The sequence below is a fragment of the Apiospora phragmitis genome (genome assembly GCF_038363925.1).
Source record: "Apiospora phragmitis strain CBS 135458 chromosome Unknown utg000006l:1.0-5683423.0:1.0-5690449.0, whole genome shotgun sequence".
NCBI lineage: Eukaryota > Fungi > Ascomycota > Sordariomycetes > Amphisphaeriales > Apiosporaceae > Apiospora > Apiospora phragmitis.
The window spans coordinates 3044709-3059405 of record NW_027117404.1 but is presented as its reverse complement, the minus strand read 5'-3'; the positions used below and the strand labels follow the sequence as shown (position 1 = coordinate 3059405).

At 55.3% G+C, this 14697-nt stretch overlaps 6 protein-coding genes across 6 annotated transcripts; 2 read left to right on the top strand and 4 right to left on the bottom strand.

The window, feature by feature from the left end:
* Positions 1 to 318: 318 nt before the first annotated feature.
* Positions 319 to 2164, bottom strand: PG994_006214 (uncharacterized protein; the record flags this gene model as incomplete). Its single annotated transcript, XM_066857623.1, has 2 exons — positions 319 to 1501; positions 1566 to 2164. The coding sequence occupies 2 exons, from the start codon at positions 2162 to 2164 to the stop codon at positions 319 to 321; spliced, it is 1782 nt and encodes a 593-aa protein (XP_066716892.1).
* Positions 2165 to 3886: 1722 nt separating this feature from the next.
* On the bottom strand, positions 3887 to 4579 carry PG994_006213 (uncharacterized protein; the record flags this gene model as incomplete). Its single annotated transcript, XM_066857622.1, has 1 exon — positions 3887 to 4579. One exon carries the CDS (start codon positions 4577 to 4579, stop codon positions 3887 to 3889), a length of 693 nt encoding a protein of 230 aa, XP_066716891.1.
* Positions 4580 to 6735: 2156 nt separating this feature from the next.
* Positions 6736 to 7428, top strand: PG994_006212 (uncharacterized protein; the record flags this gene model as incomplete). The annotated part of the gene is made up of 1 exon (XM_066857621.1): positions 6736 to 7428. The coding sequence occupies one exon, from the start codon at positions 6736 to 6738 to the stop codon at positions 7426 to 7428; it is 693 nt and encodes a 230-aa protein (XP_066716890.1).
* Positions 7429 to 7725: 297 nt separating this feature from the next.
* On the top strand, positions 7726 to 9213 carry PG994_006211 (uncharacterized protein; the record flags this gene model as incomplete). The annotated part of the gene is made up of 3 exons (XM_066857620.1): positions 7726 to 8069; positions 8141 to 8367; positions 8438 to 9213. The coding sequence occupies 3 exons, from the start codon at positions 7726 to 7728 to the stop codon at positions 9211 to 9213; spliced, it is 1347 nt and encodes a 448-aa protein (XP_066716889.1).
* Positions 9214 to 9762: 549 nt separating this feature from the next.
* Positions 9763 to 11688, bottom strand: PG994_006210 (FAD/NAD(P)-binding domain-containing protein; the record flags this gene model as incomplete). The annotated part of the gene is made up of 5 exons (XM_066857619.1): positions 9763 to 10083; positions 10110 to 10386; positions 10443 to 10841; positions 10889 to 11536; positions 11597 to 11688. 5 exons carry the CDS (start codon positions 11686 to 11688, stop codon positions 9763 to 9765), a joined length of 1737 nt encoding a protein of 578 aa, XP_066716888.1.
* Positions 11689 to 12424: 736 nt separating this feature from the next.
* PG994_006209 (phosphoribosylaminoimidazole carboxylase) lies at positions 12425 to 14288 on the bottom strand (the record flags this gene model as incomplete). Its single annotated transcript, XM_066857618.1, has 3 exons — positions 12425 to 12649; positions 12670 to 13379; positions 13436 to 14288. 3 exons carry the CDS (start codon positions 14286 to 14288, stop codon positions 12425 to 12427), a joined length of 1788 nt encoding a protein of 595 aa, XP_066716887.1.
* Positions 14289 to 14697: the final 409 nt, after the last annotated feature.

Below are 14697 nucleotides of genomic sequence, written 5' to 3'. Positions count from 1 at the left end.
TCTCAAGGAGCACGAACGCCATAGCTGGTAACGAGATAGTTCTTTATTCGCCGAGTATCCAAAGCTATGTAGAAAGACAGCAATCTGTACCAAATCCTAGGGGCTAGGGTTGGTCTATCAATACTCGTAATCTATCTCAAAGTGTATATATAGGTGTGAAAGCAGTACGCCAACCATGCAAGAGGGATATATAGGTAGATAATCGCTTACTCGCTTAAACCTGAACCAAGACAAAACAAGAAGGCGGATAGGGTATAGGCGAGAGAGAACCAAAAGCATCCAAACGCACACACACAGACATCATCCAGCAAACCTCTCCTATAGGGTCCCCGCCCTCACGACACCATCCGCATCCGGCACCATGCCCCTGGGCAGCTCGGGTGGGGACTTGCCATTGACGTACTGCCAGAGCCGGCTGAGGTCCTTGACCTTGACGTCGCGACCATCATCGAGGTGCGCCGAGAGCTGGCCATGGAAGCTGCCGTGGACGGCGACCTCGGGGTGGGCGAGGTCGCCCGAGCCCTCGCGCTTGCCGGCGAGCTCGAGCAGGGCCCAGCTGTTGGCGAAGCCTTCGCGCGCGTCCTCGCCCTCGGTGCCGCGGCCGCCGCGCTCGACGACGCTCTCCATGAAGTCGTTGTTGTCCTCGTCGCAGCCGCCGCCGTCGGCCGCCGCGACGATGGCGTGGCCGTCGGCGCCGCGCCGCAGCGGGAACATGCCGTCGAGGTAGTGCTGGCAGAACTGGTGGCCGCCGCGCGACGAGGTGCGCGAGAAGACGCGGCCGATGAAGCGCGGGATCAGCGCCGAGGCGCGCTCGCTCGTGACGAAGTGCAGCACGCCCCAGAGGGCGACGAAGTCGGTCGTATGGGCGTAGTGCTCGATGTGGCCGATGACGCGGTCGCACGCCGGCACGAGGGACGAGGCGCGCAGGACTTGCTGCGACTCCGGCTCCTGCTGTTGCGGTAGGGCCGAGGGGCTGATCTGGTCGCTGGCTACGGTGGGCGGGGTCGGTGGGCGGGTGTCGTGTTCGTGTTGGCTGCTCGATGGGGTGCGCATCTGAACCGGCGAGCCGTGGAGGGGGCCTTTTGTCAGGGTCATATCTGTGGTGGTCAGGGAGGTAGGGTTCTTTTGCTGGGCTGTCTGGCTTGCGACGTGCTTCGTCGGCGAGTTCATGTGGTTGGCCGCCGCGCCGAAGGTGTAGACCTCCAGCTTCGAAAGGATATCCTGGGGCATCTCCTGCAGTAGCCAGTCCAACACCATGCTGCCCTCGATGGCCCCCTGGCTATGCAGGATGAAGATGACCTTGGACTTTGCCGGGTTGTACAGCTCCTGCTTCACGGTCCGGTAGGCTTCCCGAACGTCGCGGGTTGCATAGCTCAGGTTGCGCTGCACAAGGCATTCGACAACGTCAAAGATGATACCATCGGTCTTGTTGTGGATTCCCATGACGGGACGGCCAAATGTCAGGGCAAGGCGGTTAATGTTGCTCAGCAACCAGGCCTCGCTGTTTGACCAGTTAGTATGACGTAAAATGAAAGGAGCATGTCTACGACGTGAGGATGACTTACCCGCAGGCGACGCCATTTATGAAGATCCAGCTCTCATGCGCGTGCTCCTCTTTCGCCTCGGCGTACATGGGGTCGGAGTGATAGGTCAACTCGGGGCCGTTGAGCGTGAGGCACAGAGCCCAGTTGACGGTCGCGAAGAAGCCCATCCACAAGATGGCCGTCCAGACCGGAAGGAACACCAACAGAGGCAGTGTCAAGATAAACCCGAGTTGCAAAATGATCAGGACCCCATGGATGAAGAGACACCACATGTTGGAAGGGCTGAAAGACATCTCGTCGAAGTGGCCACCGTGGCAGGGCCGGAGCGGCCATATGACCCACGGCAAGGCCCAGGCGAAATAGAAGAAATAGTATATGTCCCACATGAGCAGCGTAAAGGGCGTATCGGTGTAGCTATAATTGATGACGGACTCGCCGCCGACCTGCGAGCCGAAGAAGGCGGTGTGGTCGCCCGTCATGTTCTGGGCGGCCCGGGCCTCGGTGACGGCGTTGAAACGCGACCGTTGCCGGCCGGTGTTGGCGGCAGTGGGGGTTGGCGTCTTGTGCGTAGACGATGCGCAGCCGCGGTCGCGTGCACGCGAAACTAGCGAGAGGCCCATGATGGTGGCGGTGGCGGTGGTGAAGAGTATCAGCAACACCGTTGTAGAGTATAGGTAGTATAGTGCAATGGACATAATCATGCTTCAGCCCGGTCCGTCCTAGCGAAGCTCTAAATGAGCGAGCGAGGTGGTGCCTGTGCTACCTAGGTTATGTATTTGAGGGCGTAAAGTGAGATCTGCTCTGCTGACTAGCCCCCCATTTCATTCAGCCCTCCACATGATCCAGCTGACCACCATATCAGTGCCTTGTCGTGTTAGACAAGCGAGACATGGGCATGCAGATAGCTGCGGGCTGTTGGTGGTGATGTGGCAAGCAAAAGGGCCCCTTTGCAACCTAACCTCTTGCCTCCATCGTAAAAATAGTATTGCGTCACTGAGCTGGCCCGCACGGCGGCGGTGTGTGCCGACCACCCACCAGAGACGATCATGCACCGGTCGTTTAGTGGTCGTTGTCGCCTACCCAGCAGTCGACAGTGCCACCACAAACAAAGCACAGGAAGCTGAGCCGCCAAGCCGCTTCAGCCGCTGACTGACGCTGTGCTGCGTTGCTGTACTGCTGTGGTGTTAGGCTTGGCGAAATATTGGCAGGCTCCGTTCCACTGCAATGCACGATCGTCGTTGTCTGAGATGCCAGATCCAATCAGTTGGTCGATGGCGGGTAAATTAGCCCACCTGTGCGTACGTAAGTCCCTGCAAAAAGGCCTGACTGAACCGAGTTCGAGGTCATGCTCGTGTTCCTTGCATGTAGTTCGTTCGGTGTAGAGACATTGGTGGGACTCAGGACTCGGGTTACATTGCATGCATGACTGTATTCTATTTTATCATAACCTCAGCTGCCAGAACGTCAATTATGTGTTACTCATACTCAATCAACGGAAGCCGGCACACTATTGAACCTACTCGATGAGCTGGGGTAGGCTGTAGGCTGAGGGCCCCCTACACTCTAGCTCAGTCACACAGACAGCCCCCCGCATTTCAACTTACCTGCCGAAAACATTCGCTTTACCACTGGTCTCGTGCCGCCTTGTCCTCTTGCACGTGAACCAACCACTCTATCTTGCAGGCATTTGAAGCTCGCTCTTTTCCCCAAAGGACATGCGATAGCACTTTCGACAGAAACAAGGGCGACTGGAGATGAGCTGAGTTCCACTCACACAGATCTGAAGTAACCAAAATGGCGGACGAGGTATTCCGATGCACTAATCAGCTTTAATACTCGTGGAGGGCTGACGAAAGGTCAGGGGTTCTACACAACCTGTCATTGGCTCCTGGACTTCTGATGGCTGCTTGCCCTATGGTTTCCCCGCGGTCGGCGTTGAGCCCCAGCCATATTTGTGCTACGTCTCTACGTACGAGTCTTGCATGTCGTCTTCAACATTGTCGGAAAGCAAAATGGCGCAGCATTATCTTGATACATACCCGGAGGCCATTGCCCCCCAGGCACGAACCACAAGTATCGCTTTTGCCACTGTATGTATCCGGACTCACACGTTGCTGGGTCTCTGTTACAACAATGTTGACATTCACAAGGGTGAGCACTTACGAGTGGTGTATTGGATTTGCTACCGGAAGGGACGAACCGTACAACCAGTATGAAATGTGCATTACTTATATAATTCCCCGTGGGGTCCAAATCCCATGTAGGGAAACGCCAAGCGCCTTCAACTATGCAACAAACGATATTTCCAAAGGACGCTGGCGCCGGGCTACAGCCGTCCTGGATTACACCATGTAAACCTGTGAGGGCTGGGTCGGCATTGGCTGCTGCTGCTGCTGCTTCTTTTTCGAAAATGCTCCTCGAACGCCATCTCGGGCTCCATCGAACCCAAGGTCAATCCCCTCGCCCACTTTCTGCTCGCCCTTCTTGAAGACGCGGTCGATCTTGTTGCCAAACCACCTCGAACAGAATGTGCGACAGAAACCATAGACACCGGTGATCAGCCAGAAGATGCAGTTGACCAGATCAAGCCAGACGGCAACCTTCATGGCGCGGACGCTCGTGCCCTCGTACTTGGTGCCGCTCTCGCGCTTCAGGAAGATGCCGGCGAAGGTGCCAAAGGTGGCGATCCACAGGATGAACAAGAACAGGTCAAAGGACCAAAGCCTCGCGGATTTGATGACGAACGGGATACTGTAGACCACGGTCGTGATACTCGAGAGCCCGGCGGTGACGACGGCGAAACACCAGGCAGCCGACTGAGACTTGCCGGCCTTGCGGTCTTCGTCGACACGGTGGGCGTAGAAGCCGACGACGATGAGGGCGAAGATCAACTGCAGGCCGCGGGCAATCCAACGCGCAATGAGCTCAAACTTTTGGGCCGGGTTGATGACTTGGAACCCCTTGTCCATCGCCTGCTTCCTGGCGTAAGTCGTAGCGGTAGCCGTTACTTTGCTTTTGGCATGGGACTTGCCCATCTCGAAGGCGGTATCTGTATAACCAATCTTGGTGTACTGAACGAGTTGGTAGATGGAGGCAGTAAGTGATTAAAGAATGTTGTACTGGGTGTTTTGGTTTTAAGTAGAATCCAACCAAGTGCTGTCTGGGTATCAGCAACAATTAATGAGAGATACTAATTATGAATGTATCGTATGAATGTGACTGGGGAAAGGCCCGATGACACGCAGTGCCTGATCGAGTTTGCTGTTGCTTGTAGAGGAAACCGAGTCAAAAGGAAAAGAACGGTAGGGAAGAGATAGATGCAGAAGAAGGCACAAGTTCCAGGACCAACGACGGCGGGCCTCGAAGCCATATAAACGAGTTGATCACGCCCATTCATGTCATGATGGACGAAGGTTTTCCAACACAAAGAGACCATTCGAGTGCTCTTTTGCCAATCACCTCCGCTGAAACAAGAGAGGTTCTATATCGGGCATCTCTCGAGACGTCTGGACCAACCAGATGCCCGGCGGTTCGGGTGGTCTGTGCTCCGTCCTTTGTCGCGCATGGCCCCGAGACAAAGAGATCGACTGGGTGACACTTCTTCAACCACAATCCAGGCGCTTAATCCAATGGGCCCTTTTATCGTCCTCTCTCTTTCTTCTTACAATCAAGTTTCGCAGTCCATGCTTCAGGTCAGGCCCCTTCGACTTTAACCGCCCAGCGCTTGGAGAGGGCGCCAGCACGTCAAGAAGACCATGGTCTGATTTCCATTTCAATTGACCTTCGTTATATCGCTCCTTGCCGCAATTGAAGATGGGGTCTACTCTGCTGCATCAACCCACCCGGGCGCCTCATCAGGACTGGGCGTTACGCTACCCACGAGGTAAAGAGAGACCAGCAGTAAGAGCCGGAACGAGCCGTTATAGCTACTGTATTCAATCCTTTGTGGCTTTCCATGAACCTTCTTCACGAGGTATGGATGAACTGCACCCGAGGTTGCATTGTCAATGTCAAGATCAGTGACGCATTCATTTACTGCATCATGCATTTGCATTGCTTTCTACCTCGTCGGTCAGCTACATAAATATTCCACACCAACAACCTTCAGAAGAAACTCAGTTGTTCGTTGCTTTTTGTCTTGCTGTTTTCTTCTTGAACTCAATAGCCGTCACGGGCCCAGGAAAGTCAAAGCAGCTTTGTTGGGCCTCCTTTCCCCCCCGGAATTGTAGAGGTTTCCGCGCCCCTTGCCACTCGCCGCCCTCTTCCGCTTGGGTCGGCCACCAAATCAGAAGTCGAACTGACACTGGCGGGCAGCGATCAACATCAGGGGGACTATGCCGCGTCCCCCACAGCATCTACTTGTCCAAAGTTGGTCTTGGCGGGCTGATCTCTACCATGGCTGTCGACGCCATACGGTCTAGGCCTATCAGGACGCGACGGCAATAAGGTTTATACTGAAGCCCGTGATACTCCTTATGGAAGTGAAAGCCTCGAGGCGTAGGTCTTTGCTGCTAGTCAACGGATAACTCTGCGCATGATTGGCATATCACATTGCATCAGGATGCAGTCCTATGAAAATGCCCTATGTAAGCTTCGAATCGCGAAGAAGATCCCGGCATCATAGGGATGCCAAATCAAGCCGCACATGGCCGGACTACACCACAATTGGTTCCAGACGTTGCTTCTGATCACGTCTTGCTTCGTCGGCTTCTTCCTTTTCTTCCCCTTCCTAGTCCTTGTGGAACTACCTGGGTTTTATTTTCCTTACTCATTTTGATGCCGCCTGCTTTTTGTTAGACTCGTGTCGTCATGAACACCATAATCCGTCAATTCCTATAGGCATCTGTCCCTTCTATTTACTAATGCTGCAATGGCTGCAGATGGCTTTCCAGTGCAGGCCGAGGAAGTGGCTTGGCATGAAAGCCCGGATGCTGCCGTACGCCCGCTTCACATAAATGGTGACAACAGCAATGTTGAACCGGGGCCACCGAATCAAGCGTTCACGGATCGCAGCGCAGCCGGGTCCATCGCAGCCGCACAGCAGGCCATTGTAGGCAGAGGGAGCTACCAGCGCTGCAGCTCGCTTTCTTTATCCCAGCAACATCATGGGGAATCCGGCCTCGCCTCCCGATCCAAATCTGTAGCCTCCGATTATTATCGTAGTACTAGCCGGACCGGGCCTCTTTCCAGCATGGCTCAATACGATACGGCCGAATCGGAATCCTCCTCGCAGCAAGATTCGTTCATTCGATTAAGAGAAGCCCGACTACGGGTCTCTAAAGACTTGCCCAGGGTAGAGAACGGTTTGATCCGCATTCCTAGGAGACAGTCTTCCATTATTGAGCGCCCCCGAAGTATGATGAGCCGAACGCGCTCTAGTGAGCAGAGCGACCTGCAGCCGCGGAACGAGTTTGAGACACATCCCATCCCCATGGCCAATGCCAATCCGACAAACGGCGGTGGAAATGGTTCCGAGGCTACCAAGACCCCATATGAACCATCCCTCTCGGGCGTCTCGAATACCAGGAGCGTACACGGCGAGGATCCGGAAAGCGACTCGAAGCCTGATCGAAGTATGAGCTCGACACCAGTTGCGTTCGTTCGCCTAGACGAAGACGCTGTCTCTCAATATGAGACTCGTCGGAGGAACAGCTACTCCAGCATATCGTCCCGCTTATCCATACCCGCCAGCAATACCTCAACTGTCAAACGACCCAAGACCGCTTCACAGGCTCGTTCACACACGGTACATGGAATGGGACAGTTTGGTCGGTTTGACACCAACAGCAGGCACCAACCCCCCTACGAAATCCATCGGTGCATGTGCTTCCTTACGTCGACGAGAACGGCGACTGGGTCGAATTCAGTGGCGACGCCCAGGTAGCTGCAAATGGCGGCGGCTCTATAATTTCGGGGGTGCCAGGGATGTCGGGGAGGAGGCCGAGTGTCACGATAAAGAAAGCCCCTTCGCAAAATGGGAGTCTTAGCCGTGGTGGCTCAAGCCGGCTGCCCGACTTCTTCAGCCAGCAGGTGTTCCAAGTCGTGCTGCACAATCCCGCTATAGCAAATCATCTTCTGAAGTTCAGCGAGAATCGTGTATGCAGCGAAAACGTCGAGTTTCTGGCAAAGGTATGTTGGCCCAACAAGATCTGTTTAGCTGCAGAGGATCGCGTCGCTAACAATGGCCCAGATTGAACAGTACCATACGACCCTAAACCAGCTCGCAGATATCATGACGGGCATCCACAAGACTTACATGACGCACCAGTCGCCACATCAGCTCAACGTGCCGGGGAAGCTGCTGAAGGAGGTTCACAAGAGGATGAAATCGATCGTCATGACGAAGCTGCCGGTGATGGAAACCCTCTTCACGGAGATGGAAGTGCTGGTGGAGCAATTGGTCTTCACGGATATATATCCACGATTTGTTAACCATCAACTCACTCTGAACGCGAGTAAGGCGCTGGCAAACGACCGGTCAAAATTCCAAGGACTTGGAGACTGCTTTTGCTTAACAAACCCAAGGTGCGTCTGTTAATTTGCGGCTGCCAATGTCTCTTTTAAGTCGACCGTACTAATGCGACGTGGTATCACAGTCTCGCCGACAACCCCGTTGTGTTTGCTTCAGATGGTCTGATCAAGGTTACTGGGTACAGTCGCACGGAGATCATTTCCCGGAATTGCCGGTTCTTGCAGGGAAAGCTCACCGACCCCGTGCCGGTGCGACGCCTAAGGAACGCGATGATAGAAGGCAGGGAAGCAGTCGAGCTGCTGCTCAACTATAAAAAGAACGGAGACCCGTTCTGGAACCTGCTCTATATCGGTAAGTCGAGAGACAATACTCCAATTCGAGCCAATCTGTGTCTTTCCGAGAGGCTGACTGCCTTGCAAAGCTCCGCTCATAGGTGAGAATGGGGAAGTCGCCTTCTGGCTGGGAGGGCAGGTCAACTGCTCCAGCACAATCCATAATAGTGCCGACGTGATGCGCGTGTTATCGACGTCAAAATCCGACGGGACCGAGCAGTCCCAGGCCAGTTACAATCAGGTGCAGCCACGGACCTCCTTCTCGCGAACCCTGCTCCGTGCCCTCGGTTTGCGCAACGACAACAATCCCAATCCGCTCAAGTCCGTACCCTCGTTCGATGTGGGAGGGCCGGGAGGCAGCGGCATGGAGCAAGAGGTGTTGGGGCGGATGGAGGGCCAGGACCTGCCAACGCAGATCAAGGAGTTCTACACGGCCTACTCCAAGTACATCGTCGTGCACGCCGACTCGTTTGTGGTCCACTTCTACTCCCAGGGGGTCGCGGACGTGCTGCACCCCGCGGGCTACAGCAACAACAATAGCAGCACGGCGGCGCTCGACGGTGGCAGCAACAGTGCCAGTAGGGCCAGCATCCGCGAGAGTGCGATAGTCAGGTCCGACGTCTTCAAGTTCCTCAAGAGCTGCATGATCGGCCCCTCTGCGGCTGCGGTGGCGGGCGACTACAAGAACCGCGTCCGCAGCTGCGTCCGCGCTGGACACCCCATCAGCGTCGACCTCCGGCTGCAGACGTGGCGCAGCGCCAAGTTCCGCGGCGACGAGGCGTTCGTGGTGCACTGGACGCCGCTCAAGGACGAGCGCGCCGTGGCGCATTGGGTCATCGTTACGTTGGTGCCGACGATACCTTGAGTGGAACTGGTCTAAAAATTCGGAGGAAAATGGAGAGCTAAGGGGAAAGGGGGAAAGCCCACTATACGATTTGAATTAATGATGTACGATGTATAGGTACCTTGGGACTGACTGTTGATGGGGGCTTGGGGCTGAGGAGTTGGTTGACGAAAGAACCCGAAAGCATAGTATGTATCATGGAGGGGGCGTCTTCAGCGGTGACGCATGGATTGTATGTAAATAAGGAATACAATAGCCGGACGGCAGTTGTAAGTGGACTGCTAGCGACGGACGAGAAGGCTCCATTCGTTCTGAGAGCGTACTGTGCCCAGAAGTAAACTTGATATTCGCTACGAGATTGGCTGGTGATGATATAAAATTCAAATGCGAAACTACAAGCGAAATGATTCGCAATTAATTCTCGTGCATTCAAGAATTTGTCATTAGTCACTATTTCCCACTTGGTTACATTACATTAAAATTGCATCTCATGTTATTGTTAACATTGTTTGGAACGTTTACATCCCTGGTGCCAGCCCCTTTATCGAGCAACTCCGATTGACCGTCTTCTCACGGCTGGCTCCGGCCCGGTGCATTCTTCTCGGCCAAATTGTCCGTGCTGAAGCCCTTCTTCATATCCTCCTTCCAGACGGAGCGCGCCGTCTCGGAAACGCCGGGACCCTTGTAGACGCTGCCGTAGAGGCCGGTGGCCCAGCTCTGGCCGTCTTTGGCGTTTTGACTTAACCCGTTGTCGCCATCGGCCTTTTTGGCAGAAGAGGTATTCTTCTTCATATTCTTGGAAGAAGTGTACCGACGACGGTACCACTTGCCGTAGGCCAGCAGGTAGTAGAGCCGGAAGCACAGGAACGCGAAGCGGTCGTGCTCGAGGTCCTCGGGTACGCGGCGCCGAGGTCGACGGCGGCGGCCAGGCCGGACATGATGGCGACCTCGTGGGCGTTGACGAGGGTCCAGGAGCCGGCGAAGCGGACGCGGCGCTTGGCCTGCAGGAACATGACCCAGGAGACCACGAGCAGGTAGTGGGTGTAGCTGTGGCAGAGCTGGTGCCACCAGTCCTTGCGGATGATCTTGTCCTCGTCGATCTCGTTGTCGGACCAGAGGTGCGAGTCCCGGGCCTTGTTCAGGTAGATGGTCTGGAACACGTGTTGCTCGAAGGGCACCTTCTCGGGGAACTGGCTCTGGTAGTTGGTCGTGTCGAAGCACATCTCCAGCTTGGACCGGTCCGAGGGTACATCTTGATGTAGTACATAGGGCGGAAGTTGTCCGCGGCCCAGTCCAGGCGCGACTGGTAGTCTTCCATATCATTGCTGTCATTGTTGCTGCCGTTAGAATGCGACGTCGTCGATGTCGTGGTCTTGGCCATGGCCAGATCCTCGCGGTAGAAGTTCTCGTAGTGCCGCTTCATGTAGTCGGCGTCGTTGTGGGTGATGGTGATGTCGTCGCTGAACTTGGCCGAGCCCAGCACCTTCCTCTCCCGCCAGCTCGCCGTCTTGCCGAGGACCTTCTTGGCCGTGTCAGCCAGGCAGCATAGGATGAGCTCGTCGTACATCTCCTCGCCAGCAGGCTCATCCGGGTCGCCGCCCGCGGGGTTGTGGTGATCCAGCGCGGGGTGCGCGCTTTCAGCTTGACGACTACACCATGCTTGTCGCGCTTGACGATCTCGGTCAGCTCGGTGGACAAGCGGACGGTGACACCCCGCGAGACGAGGTCGTCCTTCCAGGTGCTGTAGAAGTCAGAGAGCTTCGGGAACACGATCATGGGCGGCCGGTTGCTGACGACGGTGTGCCGGTCGGGCTCGTACCACATGCCGTAGGTGGGCGAGGTGCAGAGGCGCTCGAACATGATGGCCGGGACATCGGGGGTGGCGTTTCCCGTGCCGAGGAACAGGGCCGTCATGGGCAGGGCGATGGTGTTGGTGAACTCGTCGGAGAACCCCCCGAGCTTGAAGACGAGCCGGAGCGGCAGCAGCGCGAAGAGGACCTCGAACCAGCGCATGACGCGCAGGTAGGTCACGAGGCGGCCGATCTCCTTCTGGTGGCGCGCGAGCAGCTGCGTGGGGAAGACGTTGGTCCAGAACTGCTCGTCCTTGCCGAAGGACACCTGCAGGTCGACGGGGTCGGCGCGGTACCCCTGGCGCGCGAACATGGTGGCTGTGTGGTGGAAGATGTAGGAGCCGCCCTGGACGCCCTGGTTGCACCACGAGGCCCCGTGGCGCTCCTTGTCCAGCGGGATGGAGAAGGCCTGGCCGCCGCAGTAGTCGACGGCATCGATCAAGGTCACATCAAATTGACCGGGTTGTTGTGTCAAATGGTATGCGGCGGACATGCTTCAGACCTCGCAGTAGTATAAGATAAGGTATAATGGAAATTTCGGCAGCTCAACTTACCCAGCAGCCCCAGCGCCGACAATGAGGACTCTCTTAGGTTTCTCATCGTGGGGGCTATGTTGGCCCCCGTTCTGTTGCCCGTTCTGAGCCATGGGTGCGACAATACTGTCTCTTTCGATATCACGATCGAACGATGCACTCGCCATGAAGATAGGAAGGATAACGTATGAGACGAGAATAGACAAGTCCCTACGACATGGCGCAATGCGGAATGTCACTGTTTAGACAACTATTTGAATCATCGCAAGTATCAGCGACTATGCCTCTTTTTGCTGATATCGCTATTATGTGATGACCCCTTGATTCGTATAGGATACGTCATTGATCTGAAGCCACTAAAGGAACTGGTGAAAGTCTGTCGTATCGACATTGCTTTAGCTTCGCACCGCCGTAGCTTTGAATGCCACGCATCGGCGCCATAGCATAGCGCTTGAATTGCCAGGGACAAGCTAGATAGATGAGTATGACTCCCAGAATTGGCGATGGCTTGGTTATCGCAGGCATATCATAATACTGTCATGAACCCCCTGCAGACCTCAATCCAGATCTTGGTACAACTCGATCTTGCATGCCATCATGCAAAGATCTACCAAGATCTGCTGCGGGCGCACCCGGTTTAACCAAGCTTGGGTTAGGGTCTGTGGGGTTCATATTCCAAGAAATCATCAACCGTGTATTTCGCTATTCGTCCTTCCAGAATATAATGCTCACCCAATGTGTCTTGACTGGCGTTTAGATAGGTTACGAGAGCAGGTTGTATACAGCTACTTCATTCGGGAACCAGTGACAAGTTGAACTCCTCTATTTCATTTGGTAACGGGACAATCCTCACTTTTTAGCCTCCAGATACTTCTGCCAGCCGTCGGAAGATAGCTTCTCATCCTTCTCCAGGACTTCGTCTTTCATTTTGGTTTGGTAAGCCTTCATCTGCGCAGCGTATTCCGGGTATGTGGTCCCCAGGATTCGGATAGCCAGCAAGGCGGCATTGGTGGAGTTTCCGATGCCCACCGTCGCACAGGGGATTCCGCGGGCATTTGCACGATCGAGTAGAGGCTGTCTACGCCATCCAGTACCGAGGCCTTGACGGGCACGCCGATAACGGGCAGGTGTACTTCGGATGCTACCATGCCGGGCAGGTGAGCGGCACCGCCTGCTGCGGCAATGATGACCTTGACTCCTCCCTGTGCCATTTCGGCCGCAAACTTCATCATATGGTGCGGTGTGCGGTGTGCCGACGTGATCCGAACCTCGTAAGGCACCTGAAATTGGTCAAGGATCTTTAGCCCGGCCGTCAATACCGGAAGGTCGCTGTCGCTGCCCATCGTGACGGCCACAAGAGGAGCAGCCTTGGGTGATGGCGATGCCGACACCGTAGGTGCGGCCTCACCAACCCGTTCCGCCCGAATTTTGTCGGCGCTCGCAATCAACGGATGCGCCATCTCCACGAGTTTAGAGATGGAGGAGTAGCCAATGGCAGTGACGTGACCAATCTTTCTTCCTGGCTTCGACTGCTTGCCGTAGTCGTGGAGGTAGACGTCCATCGAGCGGTTAGTCAGCTTCCTTGATAGCTCGGCCAGCTCGTCATGGGATGTGGGCTTAGCGCCGCCAAGGATGTTGACCATGAGTGCTGAAGGCACTCTGGGTACGACTTCGAAATCCTCTGGGAAGTCGTTCATGATAGCGCATAGTTGTGCCTTGTACTGTGACATCTGAGGAACGGCTTCTATCGTGTAGTGTCCACTGTTATGAGGTCGCGGGGCAATTTCGTTGACTATGACCTGACCTAGAATATATAGATGAGCATATTGCCAAGGCTTTGATTAGTAGTGTGCGACTTACCATCCTTGAGCAGGAACATCTCGACAGCAAACACACCTCGGCCCCAGAGATGGGACACTACGTCACAGGCAATCTTCTGGGCCCGTGTCTGCATGTCGTCTGCCACGTTCCTGGGTGGGAAGAAGACCTTGGTACACACGCTGTCCTCGTGGATAGTCTCGACCACCGGGTACGGCATCACCTTCTGGAGTTTGCCTGCATCGTCCTCGGTTCGCACGACCATGACGGCCAGCTCCATCTCGAACGGCACCCATCGTTCCGCGTACAGAGGTTGGTCGCCCATCTGCTGGATAGCAGTCTCGAAGTCCTCGGGGCTTCGGACCTTGAAGTTGCCCCTTCCATCGTAAGAGCCCTTGGCGCCCTTGAGCATGTACGGGAAGCCGTACTTGGTGGCTGCTTCCTGTAGCGACGCCTTGCGATCGGCACTCGCATCTGCGATGGCCATCTGCTCGGCAATGGGGATCCCCTTCTTGCCGAGATATTCCTTTTGCTCGTACTTGTCCTGGATGAGCCGTATCGTCTTCCAGTCCGGGTGGACGGGGACCTTTTTCTTGGTCACACCACCCTGAGAATCAGGCACGTCGACACCGACAGTGGCGATCTCTTCCAAGACCTGGGTGTCAACGTGCTCGATCTCTACGGTCAAGACGTCGGAGCGTGACGCCAGCAGCTTGATCTTGGCAGGGTCCTTGAAGGAACCCGTGACGTGCAGATCATTGTGGTTTGCCTGCTTGGCGGGCGAGTTCTCCTCGTCCAGGATGGCGATCTGGTAGCCAAGGGGACCAGCAGACTCGCAGAGCATACGGCCCAGCTGGCCGCCGCCCAACAGGCCGATAACCGGCTTCTTAGTCATCTTGGTCAAAAATCTAGACAAATGCAAGCCGCGCAGGGGTTATTGGCAAGCAGACTGACGCAAGGCCGTGATATAAAAAAACGGGAGGTCAAGGCACTCAAGCTTCAGAACATGTCGCCCTCCGGAATCGCTTCAGAATTCTATCTGCTGGTAGAATTCATGGAGGGGCACGTTTTTTCGGGGAAGTGAAAGTGATAGGTACCGTGGGGTAATTCTCAATCTGATAGGGAGGGAAACCGCCCAGTGGGGTTCAAGGCGATGTGGGGAACAATGTCATAGGCATCTAATCAGCTGGAGCTTATTGGGCTGGCTGTTACCAACTTCTTACTCGAGTAACAAGGCTTTGTGACTGCATAATACATTGTGTATGCAACGGTTTAATATTTGAGAAAGGTTTCGAGGTATGATA